This window comes from Balaenoptera borealis, assembly GCF_965194805.1.
Source record: "Balaenoptera borealis genome assembly, chromosome: 1".
Classification (NCBI taxonomy): domain Eukaryota; kingdom Metazoa; phylum Chordata; class Mammalia; order Artiodactyla; family Balaenopteridae; genus Balaenoptera; species Balaenoptera borealis.
Window position 1 is genome coordinate 26,141,726 of NC_138860.1, and position 24,048 is coordinate 26,165,773.

Below are 24,048 nucleotides of genomic sequence, written 5' to 3' on the forward strand. Positions count from 1 at the left end.
TGTGTGTGTGTGTGTGTGTGTGTGTTCTGTACTAAATTTTATAGACCAGGGATAAATCATCTTGATATTTTGACCATCTTCTAAAAAGCATCATGACAGCTTTTATTTCATGTGATATGTTAGACTTTGCTGCCTACCATTTCAAAGATAATATATTTTGAAACCAAGGAGGCTTCATACCCAAAATAATTGCTTACAATTCCATTTCCAATATGGCTATTCTTTGTAGGTAAGACCAGTGTTTTTCTGCTTTTTATGCAATATGAATCACCTCGAGTTGATTCATATAGATATGATATAGAATCTGCATATAGATGCAGATTCTGATTCGGTAGTTGTGGGGAATTTGTTAAGCTCCCAAATGAAACCAGGCTGCTGGTACCAGCAGTTGTCACCTTCTGTCATTTTGGGAGGAAGTTATCATCAGGAAGTCTTCTTTCAGTGATTGCTGAGATCTCCTATCTCATTCAGTTGTCTTCCCAGCTGGTAGATCTTGCTGTGAAGACAGAGGCCAGGTTAGTGATTCCTTAAGCATCTTTCATGCCTGTAAGGTCCTTTTGCCTTCCCTCTGTATGACCCCACCCCCGAGGGGAGGAGGGGCACCTCACTTGAGGAGAGGTTGGAGCCATTCTGTGAGTTGCTTATTTAGCTGACCTCTGGCCTAAGAATGCCAGAACTTGTGTTTATGATATATGTAGAGGCGGACACATTTTAGCTTGGAGACATAGTCTTGGCATGACAAGTGCAAATAAAATTAAATGAATCTAATAATGTTAAGTGTAGTAGAAACAGTCCCATTTAATAGAATACTCCAGTAAATCTTTTTAAAAAGTGAATATACGGAATTCCTTTTTAAAAAATGATAATTATTCCCTAATTTTCATTTTTGTTAATGTTTCTGTTATTGGCTTTTTAAAAAGAAGTGTTATTCTATATGTGCACATATTTTCACTTTTGAACTTATTTTATAAAATTTCAAACTTGCTATATAAGTAATAGGATGGGAAAAACATGGTGGTGTATACTTTTTCCCCTAGAACACTTTATCTGTAAGTAGTTTGCATGATTACCAGGTGAGAATTTTGAGTTTGCCCTTAAACTAAACATTTAACAAAATTTTGAAAACCGTATTGTGTTTGTTGGGATGTTTATCTGAATGAAGTAGAGACCATTTTGCTTTTATCTTTGAAAGAGTACAAGGTTTGAGAAGCACAAAGGGCTAAAATTAGACTATTCGATCTGAAACTTGCCTCTTGACCTCCAGGAAAATCATTTTAGAAAAATTTGCCGATTTTCTTTTAAAGATTTCAACCATTATTGGTGTTGGTGGTCTAGTTGAAAGTACTTCTATATGTAAATGCACTTATTCTTTTAGCAAATATTTATTCACTGTATAAAATGTGCAAGGTAATGTGAGGGACATTGATGGGATCGGGACATTGATGGGATTATAAAGAGGTACCAGATGCAGTTCATCTTTTAAGGAAATCCACAGCCTTCAGTGCATTTATCAATCAATCTGTGTTCACTGGTCTTCCTTCATGGTATAAGAATATCTTTAAGTCTTCTGATTTTGACTTGATTGCAGTTTGTCTATGGTATTTTACAGAAAAGCATTGATATACTTTGTCTCTCTTCCCCACTCTTTTACCAGGCAGTGTCTTTAAATCTCATCAGTGTTATCCTATGTTTATTTTATTACCTGTATCTGTTATGTTATATTTAAATAATTTAAATGAATTACTTAATATCTCCTCTTTTGCATGTAAGCATATCCTGGGTTCACTAACTCTTTCAGTGCTTTCATCTCTAACAAAACTAAGAAATCTGCTTATTCAGATTGCATTTAGACCCTTTATTTTGAGAGCCTTTCTTGGGACTTCCTAAACTCATATCTATCTTGCATGTATTCTTTATGTCAGGTAAAAAGTCTGCTCTGTTCTCTAGTAGCTGTGGAGGGAGAGAGAAGGTGAGAAAACTGTTTCAGGGAGCGTGAAGGGTAGAACAAGCTTGACCCATTTCTACAGCAGGAGGTCTGGGCGTGGGGAGGTTAGAATCTGCGCAGGTGGGATTTAGCCATTGTGTGGACGTTCTGTTTCTTTCCCTTTCTAAAGGAAGCAAAGGGCTACGTTCACTTTAGAAGTAAAGAGTTTTCTTTGCCCCAACAATCTCTGTCCTTCTCAGACTTTAGAATAGAGCTGAACTAATCAGAGGAATCGCTCTTGGTTGTCTTTTTTTCTGTAACAGCTTTATTGAGGTATAATTCACATACTGTACCATTTACTCATTTAAAGTATACAGTTTAGTGATTTTTAGTATATCCATAAAGTTGTGAAACCATCACCACAATCAATTTAAATGTTCTAATTTAATCACTCCAAAAGAAATTCTGAGCCTATTAGAGGCACTTCCCACTTCCCCCATCCTCCGCTGTCCCCACCCAGCCCCAGGCAACCACTGGTCCACTTTCTTCCTCTATGGATTTGACTATTCTGGATATTTCATATCAGTGGAATCATATAATATGTGATCTTTTGTGACTGACTCCTTTCACTTAGCATAATATTTTCAAGGTTCATCCATGCTGTAGCATGTATCAATATTTATTTCTTTTTATGGCTCTAAATCCTCGCAAGGATTGTCCTCTAGCTGACATCTGTACATCTTAAATGCTGTTCCCGTAGTCTGGAGTGCCACCATCCCCTTTTAACCTTACTCACTCAGAAATTCTCATCCGTTCTATAGTTCTGATTTCGTTGATCATTTTTAGTGAGCTGCCTTCTGACAGCTCTTTGTTTCTAGTCTTGAGTTTACCTGGATTTTTGTTACATATTTTGACTAAAACATTTGTCGTTTTGCATCAAGGGTATTTTAAGAGTAGAATGTAGGTAGAATGAGCATGGCCTTTGAAATCAGGTAACATCCAACGTTATCTGTTAGTACCAGACTTTTAACTCCATATGGCTCCGTGTCTACCTTAATCTCACTCAATTCCTCACCCTTTCTTAACACTGGCCCCCATCCTTTCTTCTCTGTCACCTGGAGTGTGCTTTATCATCAGCAAAACCTCTATATCCTGAAGGTCTTCTCTGAATATTCTCTTCTTGTTGCTCTAACTGAAGTCTGACTGCCTTTTAAGGACAGTGCATCCTATCCTCCCAAGTAGTGGCTATTTTTTCTCATATCCTAAGTACCTCAGCGTCTAGAGAGGTACTAAGACCATGCTGCTCTTAGACCATTTCTCTTCTCCCTCGAAATTGCCAGGTCCTTTGAAGCATTTGCCATTATATCCCCATCACCTCACCTTCCGGTTATTCCTTTACATGCATGGCTCACTTTTTCTTTCCTCATCATTCCTCTTGGTGTCATTTTTGCTGAAGCGAATATCCACCCAGCACCTGGCCTCTTCATCCCCATTTCTAATTATCTTTGCCTTTATCACAGTTTAGCTACCTCTTCCTGTGGCCATACCCTAGAACCGGTGGTGACCAATAACTATTACTTCTGTTACTTCAATTTCAGGGTTCCCACTCTCCAACTACTATCTTACAGATGTCTAGCACAGTCCCTGACACCACATAATAGGTGTATAGTAAGCATTATTGCTGTTCCTGCTATTCTGCTTCTGTTGTAGCATCAACAGTCCTTGAAAGCAAGAACTGTATCTTATTATGATCCCTGTTTCTCCAGAACCTCCCATAGTTCATTGTACAAAATGGTCCTTAGTGATATTTATGGGCCCAGTAAAATAAAGAACAGTAACAATAGGAAGGATTTGGCTTTCAAAAGATATTTATATCAGAAAAAATGATAATTCAATTTTACCATTTAAATATCACATAGTTTTAAAAAACCACTTGAGTAATGACATTTCAAAAATTGTTTTCTTTCTCATTTCCTCTGGGGGAAAATAGATGTTATAATTTGTTGCCATTGGGATTCTTTTAGTTTAGTCAAGGTTGATCAATTATAAATTTCCATCATCTAAAGATTATTGTAAATGAGCTATAAACAGGGAGATTGCTTTTTAGTGAAATGGGTCAGCTTACCTGAAAAGACTTAATTATCTTTTCTCTTCTGTGTTGAAAGACTTTTTACTACTAACCTTATGAGTGGAGAGGAGAGGGAAGTTGATGTGTTAAGATTTTCTCAGCCTTTCTTATAATCTTTGTAGAAAAATAAAAGTATAAGTTACCACTGTATTATTTCTGATTTTTTTGAGATAAGAGAAAAATATGTAAAAGTTTTCTACTTATTTGGGTCAGATGTTGACTTTCTAGAACATTTAAAACTCATGTTGATCAACAGTTTTTCCAGAAACACTGGTTTCATTATTATTGTATTCATGTGTGGTTGCCTTTAAGCTAAGAAGTAACTACCATTTCATTATATCCATGAATATTTCAGTAAATGACTTCTACTTATACTGCTATTATACTTTTTCAATAATTTTTCATAGTTAGATGTATGAAGGACTTGAAAATAACTGGGAAAAATATTCCAAGTGTTTATAGACATTCAAGGGTTTATAAAATTCTGAAAGTCTAGAAGGTTAAACTTTTTAATATATTAATATATTTCTACCCAGCACTTGAGGTATTTCAAATAATATCTAGAAACGTCTTTTGAGAGTTTACCATTAAAAAATCTCTTAAAGTAATAATAATAATGTGATGATAATAAGGAGTATTTCCTATAAACCAAGCACAATAAGTTTTCCACATGTTTTATTTAATTCTCATTACAACCAAGTAATTTTGGTATTGTTATTATTCCCACTTTCGTTCAGTGGTTTAGAGAGACAACTACTAAATGATAAACTGGAATTCAGTTCCAGGCCATATGGCTTCATTGTCAATGATTTAACTACTATATTGTATTCTCTTATAGTGCCTAATTGAGGAATAAATACAGACATAGTCCGTGAGAAATTAATTTACAAATCATGCATCCAACAAGAGATCAAACTCAGTAGGTTTAATCTTTTTAAAAGACAACCCAGCAGAAAATGGGCAAATGATATGAATAGTCAGTTCACACAAAAGAAACCATGAATGGTGAATGAACTTGAAAAGGTGCTCAAACTGTGACTATTTATTAAGAAAATGCCCAGTAAAAGCACAGTGAGATAATATTTCACCCCCATCAGGCTAGCAGAAAGTAAAATGACTGTCAACAGGGCTGACAAGATATGGATTTAAGAGAACTCTCACTAGGCTGCTGCAGGAGTGTAAATTCCTACAACCACTTTGGAGAGCCATTTGTCAATATGTGAAATATCTCAAGATGTGCATTCTTACAACTCAGCAATTCTACTTCTACGAATATGTACTCTGAAGCAGCAGAAGTCAAAGTGGGGTCCTGAAATGTCTAGGGGGTCCCCAAGATACTTTCAGAGGATCTCTAAGTTGAAAACTATTTTTATAGTAATATTAAGACAGTATTTGCCTTTTTCTCTCTCATTCCCTCATGAGTATACAGTGGAGTTTTCCAGAAGCTCCATGATAACCGATTATTCAAGGATTGAATTTAGAAACATAAATGAGAATCCAGCTGCATTCTATTAAGCCATATATTTAAGAGATTTGCATAAATGTAAAACAGTGCCACTCTGCTCACTAATTTATTTTTGTTTTGGAAAATATAGTTATTTTCATTAAAATGTATTATTTATATCAACATGTAATGGAATTATTATTTTAAACGAATGAATAAATATATTAAAATTTTCTTAATTTTAGTCTTTAATATAGTAAATATGAATAGAGATAACCCACATAAATAAAACCTCTTAGGAGTCCATCAATAATTTTTTTTAATTTAATTTTTATTTTATATTGGAGTGTAGTTGATTTACAATGTTGTGTTAGTTTCAAGTGTACAGCAAAGTGATTCAGTTATATACATGCATATATCCATTCTTTTTTAGATTCTTTTCTCATGTAGGTTATTACAGATTATCAAGTAGAGTTCCCTGTGCTATACAGTAAGTCCTTGTTGATTATCTATTTTATATATAGTAGTATGTATACGTTAAGTCCAGATTGAGACCAAATAGTTTTGAAAATCATTGTATATGTGTACAATGCAGGTAACATTGTTTATAAGAGTAAAATAATCGACCCAAATGTCCATCAGTATGGACATGATGCCAATTCTATCCATGTGGAATGGCAAAATAAATTGTGGTATATCTTTATATCTTTATATATACACATACATACACGCACATTCATACATAATTATATATTAGTCAGACAGTATATATTTGTCAGATGTTCCTTACCTTATATGTCAAATAAAGTGATTTTTGAGAATGTGTTTTTCTATTTATAAGTACATGATAAAAATAAGTGCAAAGTTTATTAAGAATTAAATATTAGTTCATAATATTGCAGGTTTGTTGACCTTAACCTCAAAAGGTAGAAATAAAAGTGGTGCCAAACATAAGCTACTCCATTTGACTAGAATGCACAGTAAGCAGCATTTATAGGACTTGGTTTTTCGGAATGTAGAATATGTTTATTGTTTTATTTCAGGAGTACTATACTGTGTGTTTATTGAAAAGGAAGCATCATTTTATTATATCTCTATATATACATTTCCACTGTAATGGCTTAAACAAATAGGAACTTATTTTTCCCATCCAAAAGCTGGAGGTTGGTAGCTGCTGGCTGTTGGATGTTATCGGGGTCTTTCTGTCTGATGGTATTTGTTCTCTTGTTGCCTCTTGTGCAAAGAAAGTTGAAATGGACAAAATGTCTCTCATTAGAAATATAGTTGATTCTTGTTATTCACCACAAACACTGAATTAGCCAAAACTGAACCATCACTCCTAGGGGATATACAAAGTTAGGTTCCTATAAGTCTCTGGGCACATTTTAATCAACCAGTCAATACATAACCTTGTTTTGTGTGTGTTTCTGTTTATAGATACCGTATTTAATACATATTGTTGATTCATTAACATTGAACTCATGGCCAACAGCACTATAACTCACGCCTGAATGAAGCTTATCTAACACACATATTTCCTGGGTAACGCACATCACAGCTTTCTTGTGCTTAGGACACTAGATAGCACTGCAGCACTGTACTAGCTGGCCATTTAAAATAGCGAAATCACCAGTGAAAAGCACAAAAATGAGTGAAGTGTGGCACTAGATAGACCTTGAAAAGGGTTCTTGTTTACAGTATGAGAGCTGAAACAAGAAAGCAGAATGTCACTTCATTGGACCTCAGCTGGGAACATGTGCATTGGGTGACTCAAATTTTTTGCCTCTCCACACATATCCACGAATGACTGCAAAAATGGTGCAAGTATTGATTTGGAGTTACAAATAAATTTTAGTGAGTAGGCAGATTTTCAGATAAACAACCCATAAATAATGAGGGTCAGCTGTATCCCTTTACAAGTCATTTGCCAGAACTGGGTAACAGGGTCTGTTATTAGAACAACCAGTGGCCATGGGGCATGAGATTTTTACTAGTTTAGACCAGTGATGATTTATCCCCCTGGAGTCGGCAACCTACACTTCCTGAAATCCAGAGATCTCTGCTATTTCAACAAGTCACAGTACCCTTGGCAGGGAAGAGTGAAGTGGTTGTTGGGTAAGCAATGGACAGTGCCTGCCATGTGCCCAGTCAGGTGCTTGGCATTTGGAAGGGACTTGGCACTTTTTTGTTGAAGAATGAATTGGTGAATGAATGACGGGGTCATTTTTGGAAACAGCCTTTGATTTCTCTCGTATCTCAAAGATTTTTCCATTTGCATCTGAATTTTTTCAAAAAACATGGTGTTTTGACTGGCCAACTCCAAATCAAAGGGAAAGTTAATGTAAGAGAATAAAGAAATTTTACTTTATATGGATTAACTTCAAGTTAAATAAGTCAGAGAGAATAATAAAAAATGAAGCATCAGTTGAAGTTGAAACTTGTATTCAGAAAGAGGCTGAGTAGCCCAAGTTTCATGTGGTAAAGCTTTTTCTTTTCATATTGTTCCTTTTCTGAAATGATTGCTTTTTATATTTTGGAAGATGTTAAATCTAGAAATATTAGTTTTTAAATATAGTATGATAGATATCATTATTTTAAATTATCAGGTTCTCATATATTATCAGAGTAAAAAAATTTTACTTTTTAACACTACCATTTGTAGCAAATGCCAGTTAAAAATAAATTCAATTAATAAAGTATAATTTCATTTAAATTTTGTGTAAACAAAGCATACATTTGCGCTTACTATTCCAAACATTGGAATAAATTGTTGATCTTTCTGTCTCTCTCTGTGTCCTGCCTTAGACCAAGAGCAATTTAAAGCCATTAAATAGTACATATTGCCTTTTCATTAAAGTTGATGTTTATTTGATTATGGAAGTAAAATAATATTATTATATAAAATTGGAAAAGAGAAAAAAGAGGGAAAATCACCCCAATTCATATCACTCAAAGAAAAGTTTCAACAATTTGGTCTATTTCTTTTCACTCTTTTTTTTCACACATTACAAGAACTTAATTTCACAAAGTATATGTAATATGAAAAAAATCCATTCAACATTCTAGGTGTAGCCTTTATTATTATTGTTATTATAGACTAGAATAACTTACAACTTTAGGGACAGAGAAGTATATTTATTACTATCAGTTGCGGAGCAATAAATGAAGCAGCCAGGATTAAAGTATGGTTCTCCTAGAACTTTTTCTGCTCAGCTTACCTTCTCTATTCCATACCTGTCTGCATACTGAGCCGGAGTCCAAATTTCAGGGCAAATGAAATTGTCTTCTTGTACATTTCTGATTTCCATTTTGGTGCATTGTCACAGTTCCTGATGTCTTTTCTCCCTAGGTCTTTTGGATGTCCAACACTCTGGTAGTTCTCTCCCCTTTCTATACCTGCTCTAAGCAAAATGCCTATTCCCAGAAATCGCAGCTAAGTGTCTAGAGAAAAATAATACGATTATCTGATTAAGGTAATTCATACTAAGTTGCAAATGACTTGTAGTCATAAGGTTTTTGGGGTGATGTCTGCATTTCATCACAAGATATTATCAAACTCATAAGGGTGTTTGATAAGTAGAGTATGTGAGGGTAACATTGGGGGGCCGTGGGAGAACCTTACATCGGCCATAGTACCTGCTCGCTGTAGGAGGACAACACAGGCATGAAAGCCCTTCCACGACCCCTGTTAACTCTCATTCAACGGCTATCAGCTGGTGATCGTTCTCCTTATAAAAATCATTAAGAATTTATAATTAATTATAATGCATTGGCAGGTGAAACATTTAATTCTGTGTCTCCTAAGGACTCATCTTTTAAGGTTTCTTTATTTTGGGATTAGGTCAGCACAGTGTTTCTTTATAAACTTAAAGTGCCATTTTATTCTCCAGAGTTGAGAATGAGTTATTTGAGATTTCATTAATGCTTACTTCCAGGAGGACTTGAGGAAATTTATAGTTAAAAGTTAAATGAAGTAATATACTTAATTATAAAATAGAAGAGCAAATTTTTAAGCAGCCAGAAGGAGAAAATGGCTTCCAGGCCTCTGAAATGAACAGATAAATATAGTTAGATAGTGATTTTGACTTTTGGATTTCTCACTGTTCAAGTTAAAATGGAAACATGCTGCTGATAAGCTTCATTTTCTAATTAGAGGTAGCATGATAGATAATTCATTCATAATGATAAAGTATACCCTGCATTTGAAACCAAGGTGAGCACCTTTTGCCATTTTGAAAGCTTAGGTTATAGTATATTAACGAAAATGTTGACCAGATTTTCTTGTACCTTCTTTGATATTTTGCCCATGATACTTTTATTTTTATGTGTATGCTGTGTGATATTTATAATAGCAACACTTAACATATTTAAAGGGTATCTGATTTCAGTCTTTGAGCAAAGTCAGGTTTTTTTCTTCTTCCGCACTTAAAAAAATTTTAGATTTCAAGAAGACTTAGGGAAATCGAATATATCTCTTAGACTTATCAGAGTTGTATTACTTGACTAGGCTAAAGAGGTTTCCTATTTAGAAACAAAGATATTGTCACTAGAAAAAAATCCCTCTTCAGCAATTCATTTTGGTCACAGCTTTCTTCAGTCTACTTATGTGTGCTCTGCCTAAGAAACACCTTTAAGTCACCAGTTTTCAATTCTTAGCTGTTAGAGTGACCCACAGCATACCATATCCAATTTTGTAGAGAAATGTCATATAATGAGGAGAGTTTAAATCTGTACTCTTGTAAAAATGTTAATTTTCTCAACTTGTAATAGACATTATTTTACATAAAGCAAACAGAATATTAGGAGTTGTAATTACCCTTTAATATTACTGAAGATGTAACAGCCTACTCTGATCTTAATTTCCACAAATGAAACTTTCATAAAACGTTTTTAGCTTCTTGAATCAGACCACTTTGAAGTTAATCATTCTGATCAAATTAAAAATAGTAGTTAATACAAACTTTCGTGAACGTGGTTGAGCAGTGAAACACTTACAATGCTAGTCAAATTTTGAAATTAGAGCCAAGTATTATGGGAACATGTGGATTTCAAAAAAAAATGGTGAATTTTCTGTGTGCTTGCAAGGAGATGACCAGATTTGTGGCACATGTGGATTTTGCTTTTTTAGCAACCATGGAAGAGGTGTGGGATTTTCAGATATGGCATAGAAATAGGCAAAATTATCTTGAGCACTTTGAAAATATACCTAGCATCCTCAGTTTTAACTCTATGCTTAGACGCTCTATTAGCAGACACTTTATGTAGATTACCTCATATAGTCTACCCAACAGTTTTATGAGTAGTCACTTATTCTCACTTTACAGAGGAGGAAATTGAGGCTAAGAGAGGTTACAAGGTTACACTGCTAGTAGGGAGTGGACTTGGTGTCTCAGTCCTTTCAGGCTGCTGTAATAAAATGTCACAGACTGTGTAGCTTATAAACAACCTAAGTTTATTTCTCACACTTCTGGAAGCTGGAAAGCCCCAGATCGAGGAGCTAGCCTGGTCACATTCTGATAAGGGCCCTCTTCCTAGTTCATAGCTGGCACCTCCTCACTTTGTCCTCATGTGGTAGAAGGGGTAAGGGATCTCTGTGGGGTCTCTTTTATAAAAACACTAATCTCATTAATGAAGGTTCAACCGTCAAGACCTGAGCACCCCCCAAAGGTCCCACCTCCTAATATCTTTGGGGGTTAGGATTTCAACTCATGAATTTAGGGCAGGGGGACACAAACATTCAGACTATAGCACTTGGACTACAGATTTTGAACTCTAAACTGCTAAAATATTTTCCCTCCTAGGTATGGGGTCTTCCTTTTCCCTTATAACATACTCTCCAATTCACTCTTTACCTGTCAGAAAGTGACTTTTCCTTCTTCTGAACTAGGGCCCTGTAGACTGTGCCACTTTTCAAAACACGGTTTTGTATTGTAGCTCATTCTGCAAGTGATATGTGTTGATCTGTCCTCCTTTACCATGAGCTCCTAGAAACAGTGACTGTAATACCCTCCTCACACTCACCCACCCAGGACCTTACACCTTACACGGTGGCCAGTCGCTGAACACTTGTTGATTTAACTACTGGAGTTTGTGTTCATCAGGTAGCATAGTCTCCACCAGTACAATAGCTTTAAGAGACCAAGGACAGTGAAAAAGGGAAGTCCCCGAGTAAGAGGGTCTGCCTCTCTTGACTAACTTGGCTCAAATACTTTGCTGTGCTTTTCTCTAAGTGCTAATGTGGGTTTAAATTACTTGTGCTTCTCCCATGAAGTTATGGTGCCTGTGAATCGCAGATTCATTTTCCCTGAAATATTATCCATTGCATTTTCTTGTTTTGTACTTTAAATATTAGAAATAGGAAATAAAGTGATAGGAAATACAGAAAAAGGAGTCCAAACCAATTCTTTCTATATTCCTGTGTTATGAATCTATTATATATTATTTTGATCACGTCTGCTGCTCTGTATTAAAAATCATTTGATAGTTAGATGGATGGTGGATATGAATCTCTTTAATTTTTAAACAGGCCTTTGGGCCCAAACCCACACAGTTACCATCTCCAAACAAAAGTGGAGGATCCCTTTAATATATTATTATGAATATTTATGCCTAAAGGAGTTCTTTAGCATTTTCCAGTGTATTTTATTTGGCCAGAGTACGTGTTGCACTACCCTTGAATACAATAACATGATTCTATTTGGGATAATCTCATTTTCATAATGTAGAATTTCTTTTACTTCAGAAATTTCCAGGGGGAAATATAGCCAAGTACTTGGTTACATGACATTAACATTTCTAATGAATCAGGATTCTGAGGTTTCAAAGATATTAACAAACATAAAAATTCTGTAAATAAATATTTCTGTGGTATTTTTGTTTTAAAAATTGTATTTAGACTTCTTTCACTTAGGTATTTTAGCTTTCTCCATTTAAAAACAAATGGAGAGTTTTTATTCTTTATTTTTAAGAGCTTGCCCATCATGACATTCAGTATTTCTCATACTCCATAGAGCATCTTCGGTCTTAATTATGTGAAAAAATACTTTCATAGGAATTCTATTCAGGGAATTTTCTTAAAACTCGTATAAAGGCCTGGGGTACTAAATCAGACATCCCATAAGTCAGCACTCTTTGCTTAGCACCTATAAGTGGTACAGGCTTTACTCAATGTGCTCTGGTCTTTTTCTCAGCTCAGATTTCTTCCCAAAGAAATCAGCCACAAAAAAATTGCCTCAGTGATCAGCCACAAAGTAAAATTTGGTCCTTGAGATATTCAGGGTGCAAAAGATCACTGGGCAGGGATCTTCACCTTGAATGAGGAGGCTGCAAAGGCACACCCCGGGCTCTGGGGTTGCTTCTGATTGTACTGGGCTGTGCTCCATCCAGATGAGTGTGCTTCAGCGAGTGGCAGGGTCGCCTGGCTTCCCTGTGGTGTCTGAGCCTTCACCTGCATCTGACTGGTCAACAGTGAGCCAGTTTCCTTCCATTGTGAGGATGGCTGTTAAAGGAGAGATTCAACCGCTAGACACACTGGGAGACTTCTAGGAGATCGAGGCATGTTACTAGGAAAGAACCCTGTATGATAAGTATATTATCTATGAATGTGTTGTAGATGCATTTTTTTCCTCTATAGGAAGTTTTAAATGGATTCTGTACGTGCCAGGGCTGGGGGAAATTTGGGATAGAATTTGTTCATTTTCTATATCCTTTCCAGGAAACTTCTTTCTGTCTACCTGGCAACTGGCCATATGATTTTAGGGCAGAGTTTCTAAACAGTAGGATACTTTTGCCCTCTGATAACCAAGAAGGACAGAGAGATGTTCCCTTAAATAGTACTCCAGTTGTTGGGATCTGAGGGAGCCAATTAATCCCCTTTCCTCTTTGATTTCTTAGAGACAGTGGTTTCCCCTATATCCATATACGATTGACCCTTGAATAACACGGGCTTGAACTGCGTGGGTCCACTATGTTTTAGTTTTCAATATGTTTTAGTGAAAAAAACACAGAGTTTTTTTCACTAAATACACACTACAGTACAACACCATCCGAGTTTGGTTGAATCCGTGGATGCAGACCCTCAGGTATGTAGGGCCAAACTGTAAAGTTATTCATAGATTTTCAACTGCACGGAGGGTTGGCACCCCTAAGCCCCATGTTGTTCAAGGGTCAACTGTATGACTTTTTAATTTGTATACCAGCAGAACAATTAATTTAGCTTTATTTTAATTTCCTTTCCACACTTCAGTTGCCTAGGCTATTGGAGAAACTAATTATGACCCAACTTTTACTTGGAAGAGAGGACTTAACTTATGCTCCGTGAATCACTATATCTGGAGCACTGAGCAAGCTGAGAAGTTTCTCTGATTTGACATTGTGTTCAGTAACATATCCGAGTTTATATGAACAAGTGATAAGGGAACCCTTTTTGCTTTTTTGGGATGGGGGCCTAAAACTTCCATTTATTTTAGTATACAATAATTTTAATATCTTCTTTAATTTAGAGGTAGACTGCTACTATTTGTCTCTTAAGTGGAGGGGAAAAAAAAGGTAAAACTTAATCACCTTTCTGTTACTGATACATTCCTAACCTGTTTCTTTAGATTCCTTTTTATTCAGAAATTCCAGTTCTGGATGGACTCTTGAAATAATCACTTTGCAAAAAGGATGTTTGTGGAGTCTGTGAAAATTGTATATTGCTCACTTCTCTACTCCTGTGAGATTATCATGTTTGGCCTTATAATATGCACAAATTTTGTTATCTTCAAATTTTGTTTATATTTTTTTGTTACACAGGAGAAGCAGAACCAAATAATTTTGGAATTAGAAGGAAACTTATTTAATTCATTCTCCTTTGCAGTGCTGGAATTTCCTTTACATATGTCTGTAAATGTACCTATCCGATTCTCCTTGAACATGTCAAATGACCTGGAACTCCACCTTCTCAGGGCATTTCTTTTGATTTTTGAACAGTTGCTGTTGCCACAACGATCTTCTTTACCTTTAGACAGAATCTGTCCCTCTCTAACTTCCATTCAGTATTTCTTGTTTTAGCTTCTGGAGCTACCACCTAGAATAAGTGATCCTTTTTATTTAGGGCTTCTAATTAATTCTGTTTTTTATTTGACATGTACATTTCTGATTTTTTAAAGAAAAATGTGGGTTTGTCTTTCAGTTGGAAATGATGTGTTGATTTTTTTTTTTTAAGAGAAAAAGAATGTTTTCATGAACTGTCTGGTGGCTATGTTTCTAATATTTATTTTCCTCTCCCACTGCTGCCCAAGTTTTTTCTCTGCAGGGAAACCTTACCAGGAGGCTATTACTCTGAACCTTACTCAACAGAGAAAAGCAGTAACTCTTCAAAGCCTCAGTGGTTCCTCTAATCAGACACACTACTTTTCTCTTGGATTCAGTTGATCTTTTTTTTTTGAAACTTGAGAACTTAAATTTATTTGTTTGGTTATTTGATATGTAAAAGTAACCCCAAACATTTAAATAACTCATGTTAAGGAATTTTTTTCCACACATCAAATGGCAGCTGAATTATCCCAGTACTTTGAATCATCTTGTTATTTATTTTGCTGAAATTCTGTATTAAAATTCATTAAAGCCTGTGGTTGAGAGCTATGGGAGGGAGAAGACGAAGTTTTAATATTTGCTACCAGGTTCATCACTGATTTTCCTGGGTATTTTGATTCTGCTTATTATTTTTAAAAATCGAGATGAAACACTTTGTATAGTTGGGGATCTTTATTCGCAAGCAACAGAAATAGCCTCTGAATAACTCAGACAAGAAAAAAGGAAATGAGGGGAAATCTGAGGAGCCAGGTCTAGGGCAAGCAGGACTCAGGGGAGCCCCAGGGACCTCATCCTCAGGAGTGTCCCTGCAGAAAGCGTACTATCCCAATCTTGGCTGCAGTTCTCAGTTTGGCTTGACAGGCTTTCTGCCACGGATCTTTTGGCAGTTGGGGGCTTCTTCTGTTTTCAGGTCTATTGGAAGTTGCCTTCTTTGTTTTCTCCCACAAATATACTGATTTAATTCAAGTCTTGAAGCTAGTAGTGTGTGTGTGTGTGTGTTTGTTTTCTTTTTCCTGCTAATATTTTTGGGTTTGTTGTAGATATTTTCCAGGGTGGGGAGTGATGGTTAGGTTTTCCTATTTCCTACTTGCTCTGTCATTTTCTTATGGGGAAAATTAAGGAGATTAAAAAATTATACCACTGCGGTCAACATAAACATTTAAAGCTATAAATGTTCCTTTAAGTATTACTTTAGCTTTATCTCACGTTTTGATTTTTTTTCATTATTTAATCTAATACATTTTCTAATTTTCATGACAATTCTTTTTTTTTTTTAATTAATTAATTAATTAATTAATTTATGGCTGCGTTGGGTCTTCGTTTCTGTGCGAGGGCTTTCTGTAGTTGCGGCAAGCGGGGGCCACTCTTCATCGCGGTGCGCGGGCCTCTCACTGTCGCGGCCTCTCTTGTTGCGGAGCACAGGCTCCAGACGCGCAGGCTCAGTAGTTGTGGCTCACGGGCCCAGTTGCTCCGCAGCATGTGGGATCTTCCCAGACCAGGGCTCGAACCCGTGTCCCCTGCATTGGCAGGCAGATTCCCAACCACTGCGCCACCAGGGAAGCCCCATGACAATTCTTTGATCCTTGAATTATATAAGCTTTTAAATTTCTATAAATATGAGATTTTACTGGGTTTATTTTTTTTACTGATTTCTAATCTAATTCTTTTATGGTTGGAGAAAATTATCTGTATAATACTGATTCTTTGGGATTTTTAGATTTGCTCTGTGGCCTAATATGTGGGCATATTTTGTAAATGGCCAGTGGGTGAATACACATTAATATAAAAGGTGCAAGGGTCTGTGTATTGCATGAGATCAAGTAAATTATAGAGCTCCTTATTCTTTATCTGCTTGATCTATGAATTCCTGAAAAAGACTTGATAACTAATACTTGTATGGTACTTAATATATTCCAGGCACTATTTTAAAGGCCTTACTTGTATTAATTTATTGTGTATGGATCATTTTTTTTTAGGTGTTACTTTTACTTTATGTATTTTTAGACTGCATACATTTGTTACTAGGTGCCTAATACCTGGTGATTGGAGCCTTTTATCTTTGTGTATTGACCTTATTCATCTCTAGTAATATTTTTAACCTTAATGTCTCTTTTTCTGATATTGATATAGTTACACAGGCGATTTTCTATTAGTATTTAATTAATTTTAATATTAATGTTAATATTGCCTAGCATATCCTTCGCATTCCACTTTTGTATGTCCTTTTATTTGAAGTGTGTCTCATAAATAGTCTATGACGGGACTTCCTGGTGGCACAGTGGTTAGGAATCCGCCTGCCAATGCAAGGGACACCGGTTTGTTCCCTGGTCTGGGAGGATCCCACATGCCATGGAGCAACTAAGCCTGTGAGCCACAACTACTGAAGCCCACGCACCTAGAGCCCGTGCTGCGCAGCAAGAGAAGCCACCACAGTGAGAAGCCTGTGCACCGCAATGAAGAGTAGCCCCCGCTCGCCGCAACTAGAGAAAACCCGCGTGCAGCAACAAAGACCCAGCACAGCCAAAAATAAAAAAAGTTTTTAAATTAAAAAAAAAAAATTAACTAATTAAAAAAAAAAGTCTATGGGTGGATTTTGTTTTTATCCAGTTTTGTCTAAGAGTGGTAGCATAATGTGATGGTTAAAAGCAAGAACTTTAGGACCAGGTTGCTTGGGTTTGGGTTGTTGGCTGGGATGTTGATATCTGACACCTATAATTCTACACTTGGGGGTAGGAGGTGTTTTGACTTTGCTTTATTTAGACTTTTAACCTCTCCCCATGTTATATGCTCCATATCTCACTCCTGCTCTCCTGTGGGTGAGGTACCTGGTATATTCAAGTTCTGATTCTCTGTAGGGTTCAGTTGTTACCCTTTCAATGTCACCTGCCACTTGGACTTTATGGTGTGTTTCCTTAGTCATCTGCTTCTTATCTCTTGAAAATGTATTGAAGTATCTCTAAAATGGGCATAATAAAACTGCTTAGTTACAGGACTATCTGAAGTTAAGTGTGAGTCAATAGATGTAAAGAACTTTGAACAGTACCTGGCACAACAGAAGTGCTTAGAAAGATTTGTTCCTGTTTTGTCACTGATGTTAATATTATAGTTTGACTTTTAATGCTCTTGGCTGCCTTGAAAGTATCTACAGTCCTGTCTGATATTTGTTACTATGAATTTCATCATCAGATTTATTGTTTTTATTTTATAATCCAAGGTTTTCTTTGTTTTGGCTTTTTTCTTCTTCAGGCGATTTGGGGAGGACATAACTTTGGTGCATCTCAATTTAGCAAGTTGAAAGTAGTAATTGAATTTAATGGAAATTGAAAATCATTTCCCAGAAGGAGTATATTATAATTAAACTATATGATAAATTTAAACTTGTAAAATTTTTCTATTTGAATGGTGTAGGATACTTTCAGTTAGTTGATAGACTAGATTCTTAATTTCATATGGAGACATTAAAAACTCTATGAAAAAAAGAACTCTATGAAGTGAAGTTTTTTGCCTAAGTGGGAATCTCTATGTTTTCATTAAATTTATGTTAAAAAGAACATTAGTGGTGGTGGCTGTTACGCAAAAATGTGAATGTACTTAAGGCCACTGAAACTATACACTTAAAAATGGTTCAAGTGGTAAATTGTATGTTATATATATCTTACCACAATTAAAAAAAAAAGAACACTAGTTACTATGTATGTGTCTCACACTGAAGGTGAAAGAAGGTGTTCATCACTGTGAAAATCTAAATCTCATGGACCGTACAGATAGAGTGAGCAGAACATATTGGTGTCAGTGCCTTGACTTATGTTTTCTTTCTTCAGCCATACATGATTCTCATTCATTTCCTAACGTGAACTTTATTTTTTAACAGGAAGGAAAAGCTGATGCGATGCTCTCAATGCAGAGTTGCCAAATACTGTAGTGCTAAGTGTCAGGTAAGAGGGTTCTGCTGTATGTAAGTTCTCTGCTCTTAAATTTGTTCTCCATTATGCCTGTTGAACTATTTCTGTTTCTTCATAATCTTTTATTTATTTTAACTTGTTATTTTCCTTCAACTTAAAAATCATATATGTGTATGGTAAAAATTATATATACATAATATGTACATAAACTCTATCCATATAGAGTGTGTGTGTGTGTGTGTGTGTATAAAAATATATATATATATATATATATATATATATATATATATATATATATATATATTACTGAAGAAAAGTTAAATGTTTACTCCTCTCCATCTTCTTGTCCTCTTGACGTCAGTCCCATTTCCCAGAGCTAACCACTGTTAAGTTTCTTACGCATCTCTGCAGCATTTTTTTGGTGCAAACACATTCATGTATCTTTATCTTTTGTTTTTAAAAACAGATACAGGTTATTCTGGCACAAATTCTTTTATACCTTGATTTCCTTTTTCATTTAATAATCTATCTAGAAGAACTCTTTTTGTATCCTCGTGTTCATTCTATCATACGAATGCACCACAATCATAATTTCCCCACTAATGAATGCATAATTTTTTCCCAATATTTGGTATTGCCAGTACTGCACCAGGCATCCTTTCGTGCATATTTTTGCACACTTGTGCAAATTGATTGTAGGGTAAATTCTTCCCCGTTGTATTGATTAGTAAAAGGATATATGCATTTTGCATTTTTAAAGAGAATGCTCAATTGCCTTCCAAGAGTTTGAGTTAATTAGCAACAACTGACAGTCTATGAGAGTACTGCTGTTAACATCTTTGAAATTCTTTAAAGGATGTATAATTAACATTCAACATGACCTTTTCTTCTAACCTTATGGTTAATCATTTAATAAGAAATTTAATTATGCTCTAATGAATTAGGTCATAATAAAAAGTCTAATTGGAGGGTTTTTGTCTGTGTCACTTGCCACCCATGTTTCAGGGAACTTCAAGTTAAGAAGACTACATATAGAACCAAATGAATTATATTATTTGATACAGATTTTCTAGTTGAGCTTCCTTTCTGTTCTCAATGAACTAAACATTTACTTTTATTTTCCCTTGTTTTTATGACTGTTTTTCCCCAGGGCTACTTCCACCTTTTGTAGTACACTCAAGGAAAAAAAAAAACCAAAACCCATTATCTGATTAGAATGAGTAGAGGGAGTCTGGTGGGTAGGTATGTCATTTTGATTCATTATAGTGCATGTATTTTTACCACATATATTAGCTGTTTACTGTAGCATCAATAATAATGTCATCGTCAGATATACTGTAGAAGGTAATGGGAAAATAGCTAGTCAGATGAAAGATCGTATATAACACAGCTAGTGGGCATGCTTGTATGTGTGCGGGGGGATAGGGTGTGTGTGTAGAGATGGGATGGGAGTCAAAGAATGGCCAGAACATATGCATTTAAACTGCTCTGTTAAGCTCACCCTTAAGGTACAGCATTAAACATTATTGTGATTATTGTGAATACCTACAAAGCAGCACAAAATTAAACTGACAGACTGAACTATGAACAGTAATGAACCAAAGCACTTGGAATGGAAATTGATATAGAAGATGCGAATTCATAGCATAAAATCCAAAATACGTTTACCCTAGGGGGACATAACTTTTGTCAGTAACTTAGCGTTTGATGTGTGGGACCATAGCATCGATGAGCTGTCCAAAAGAAGCTGAGGTGTTATAGGGTATAATGTCCCCTGTGCTCATAAGGAAGGTATCAGTGGCATCAGTTTTCACACTTCATTTTTAAACATAAGTGATACAAGGATACATTTGCATTATAAAAATTAGCACAATATAGACTAATACAGAGTAAAAAGTAAAAGTCTTCCTCCAGCATTCTTCCCCCATTCCTACTTCTCTTTTCCAGAGGTAGTCTCTCTGTGTTTGTTTTGTGAGTGGAGGATACACACCAAACTGTTAGTCTATGCGTCATACATAGTATACACATACATGTATATATTTACTGCTATGTACAGAACTGTTTGTGTTCCTCTGTATATACCTTGTTATGAGGTGTCATATAATGTAATAGAGGGGTTATATATTGGATCCAGTCTTATTTCTTTCTTTTTTTAAAAAATTTTTATTTATTTATTTATTTATTATTTTTGGCTGTGTTGGGTCTTCGTTTCTGTGCGAGGGCTTTCTCCAGCCACGGCAAGCGGGGGCCACTCTTCATCGCGGTGCACGGGCCTCTCACTGTCGCGGCCTCTCTTGTTGCGGAGCACGGGCTCCAGACGCGCAGGCTCAGTAGTTGTGGCTCACGGGCCTAGTTGCTCCGTGGCATGTGGGATCTTCCCAGACCAGGGCTTGAACCTGTGTCCCCTGCATTGGCAGTCAGACTCTCAACCACTGCGCCACCAGGGGAGCCCCCAGTCTTATTTCTATATTGGCATAATCAGCATATCACAGATGATTATGACATCAAAGAGGAGGAACAGGCTAAGTTTTCTTATGAAAAAACATTCTCAAAATTTGTAATATAGATAACAAGTAAGTCACTTTTAACCAAATTCACCAATTACTATTTCATCTCTGCTGGATGTACTTTGATTCATAATATGTACATTTCTAATTGAATTAATTGCAGAGCAAAATAAGCAGCTGGGTACCACATCCAAAGGCAGTTTACATACTTTTAAAAAGTACTGTATTAGCAGAAAGAGGCTCTATTTTATGTTGATAATTATAGGCCTCTTTAAAAATGTGAATCATATTTTTGAGTTTGCATTTTATGTTTAGTTGTAGAATGATTTGATTCATTTTTGATGAATTCCACATTAGTAAGCACTTAACAGTGTGATTTAATAAGTTGGTTTCTGTAGTATCATAGCCAAAGTGATGATAATGAAGAAAGCCAAGCTCTTGGTTTTTATAAATAGCTCTGTGCCAGGCTTCAGGCTGGTAGAACATGTACTGGGTGCTCTGTAGAGAAGTTGGCTTTGTATCTAACTGTAAACAAAAAGGGAATATTGTATAAAGGTTAAAATTATTTGATCATATTTAACTTTTTGACTTCTGCAAATGTCTGCAGGCCTGAGCTTTTCTTTTCTCACTTTACATTTGCCTGCAGAGTGATCCCATCTACTCCCATGGCTTCAATTGACATCTGTGTATTAATTATTCTCAGTTCTCCATCTCCAGCCTCCTCCTTTCTCCTGAGCACCAGACCCATATCTTTACGGGGCACCTCTATTTGGGTGTTGCACAGGTATCTGAAATGCCATATATTTATACCTGAGTGCATTATCTTACCCCAGACCTGCTTTCCTTCGCATTTTTCAACCTCAGTGAATAATCTCACCAGCCACTCAGCAGTCCTAGTTGCCAGGGTGTCATCATCTCTGATTTACGTTCTTTCTTGGCTCCGCATCCCCTTAATCACCACGTCCTGCTGATTCTACCACCCGAAGATCTGAATTGGTTCACTTCTCTCTAGCTTCTCTACCACTACTCTTGTGCGTGTTACCATGATCTCTTTCCTAGGTTAGCTGCAGTCTTTAAACTCGTACAAGCTTCTATTCTCTTTTCTACACAGGAACCAGAGTGATTATTTTATTCTAGAATGTAAGCATGATCTGTCACTCACCAGCTTGAAACCCTGGCCCTCTCTTTCCTCAGGGTGAAATTCAAACTCGAAGACTTTGCCACGTTTTTACTTCTGGGCCTTTGGCTATGTAAGTCCCTGGGTCTGGAGCAGACCTCTTCCCCTAGCTACTGAGCTCCTATTTATCCTTTAGAACTCAGATTAAATGTCACTCCCTTTTTCCTAACCCCCTGAGACTAGTTTGTATCCCTCCTTTATCATACAGAAATTTAACTGTGTTAATTTTGGGGTTAATTGCCTGTTTCTGTAGCTAGATGTCAGGCTCCTTGAGGGTATGCTCTGTGCATGGGTCACTGCTGCAGACGTAGCATAATTTGTTGAGTGGATGAATGAATGAATACATTCATCAGTGATAATCGTTGAATTCGATTTTTAAAATTACATCATCTCTAAATAACCTGTCCGTAGTAATATTTCTTTTTTAGATGGAAATATAAATGGGATTATAACGTTGTATTAGTTTTAGGTGTACAACATAATGATTTGATAGGTGTATATATGGCAAAATGATCACGGCAATAAGTTTAGTTAACATCCATTGCCACACGTAATTATAATATTTTTTCTTGTGATGAGAACATTTAAGATCTACTCTCTTAGCGACTTTCAAATATACAATACAGTATTGTTAACTATAGTCACCAACCTGTACCTTACATCCCCAGGAATTTTTTGTCTGTTTGTTTTTTGTTTTGACCACGCTGCATGGCATGTAGGATCTTAGTTCCCCAACCAGGAATTGAACTTGCGCCCCCTGCATTGGAAGCATGGAGTCTTAACCCCTGCACCACCAAGGAAGCCCTCCCCAGGAATTATTTAATTCTTATAAACCATTTGATCATCTTCACCCATTTCTCCCCTCCCCCACTCCCCCCCAGTCTCCTGCCTCTGGCAAACACCTGTCCTCTGTATCTATAATTTTTTAAAATTTATTTTTATTTTTATTTATTTTATTAATTTATATGGTTGCGCCAGGTCTTAGTTGTGGCAGGTGGACTCCTTAGTTGCGGCTCACGGGCTACTCAGTTGTGGCATGCGAACTCTTAGTTGCGGCATGCATGTGGGATCTAGTTCCCTGACCAGGGATCGAACCCAGGCCCCCTGCATTGGGAGCGCAGATTCTTAACTACTGCACCACCAGGAAAGTCCCAATATAATTGTTTTTTTTTTTTTAGATTTCACATACAAGTGAGACATAATAATATGTCTTTTTTTTTTCTTTTATTCAACAATTGTTTATTTAGAGCCATCAAGCTGGGTCTGCTGCATTTCTCGATTGTGACACTTTCTTAATCCTCTTCTCTTACTCAAAAATTATGGAGCCAGTGATTATTACTGGCACTCAGGAATGCATCCATGGGAAAAAAAACGAGACAAATATCCTTGCCTGTGTATAATATAAATTCTAATAGGGAGAGATAATTAAAAAAATTTGTTTTATTGTGGTAAAAGTCACATAATATAAAACATACTATTTTAACCATATTTAACTGTACAGTTCAGTGGCACTAAGTACATTCACGTTGTTGTGCAACTCTCACCATCATCCATCTCCCGAATTTTTCACCTTCCTAAACTGAAACGCTGTCCCCTTTAACACTAACTCCCCATTCCCCCTTCCCCACCCCCACCCCCTGGCCCCTGGCATCTACCGATGTTCTTTCTGACTCTATGAATTTGATTGTTCTAGGTACCTCGTACAAGTAGAATCAAACAGTATTTGTCTGCACCTAATGTATATTGGAATGCATTTTTAAGGTTTTAATATGTCTTAATTCATCAGTGTAGGCATTATCTATTAACTTCCTGCTCTGATAGACAACAGAATTTAGCTCACCTGTGTCAGCATCTACTTCCTCTCTGTCTTTTTATATAGCTATATCAGGAT

The 24,048-nt window shown here is 36.2% G+C and overlaps 1 protein-coding gene across 1 annotated transcript in view; it reads left to right on the forward strand.

Annotated features, from left to right (window-relative positions):
- Positions 1 to 24,048, forward strand: part of SMYD3 (SET and MYND domain containing 3) — a 714,015-nt gene that overhangs the window by 155,059 nt on the left and 534,908 nt on the right. Inside the window, exon 2 of the mRNA XM_082341269.1 lies at positions 18,443 to 18,506. Coding sequence (XP_082197395.1) covers positions 18,443 to 18,506 — 64 coding nt within the window. The remainder of the gene's footprint in view (positions 1 to 18,442; positions 18,507 to 24,048) is intronic.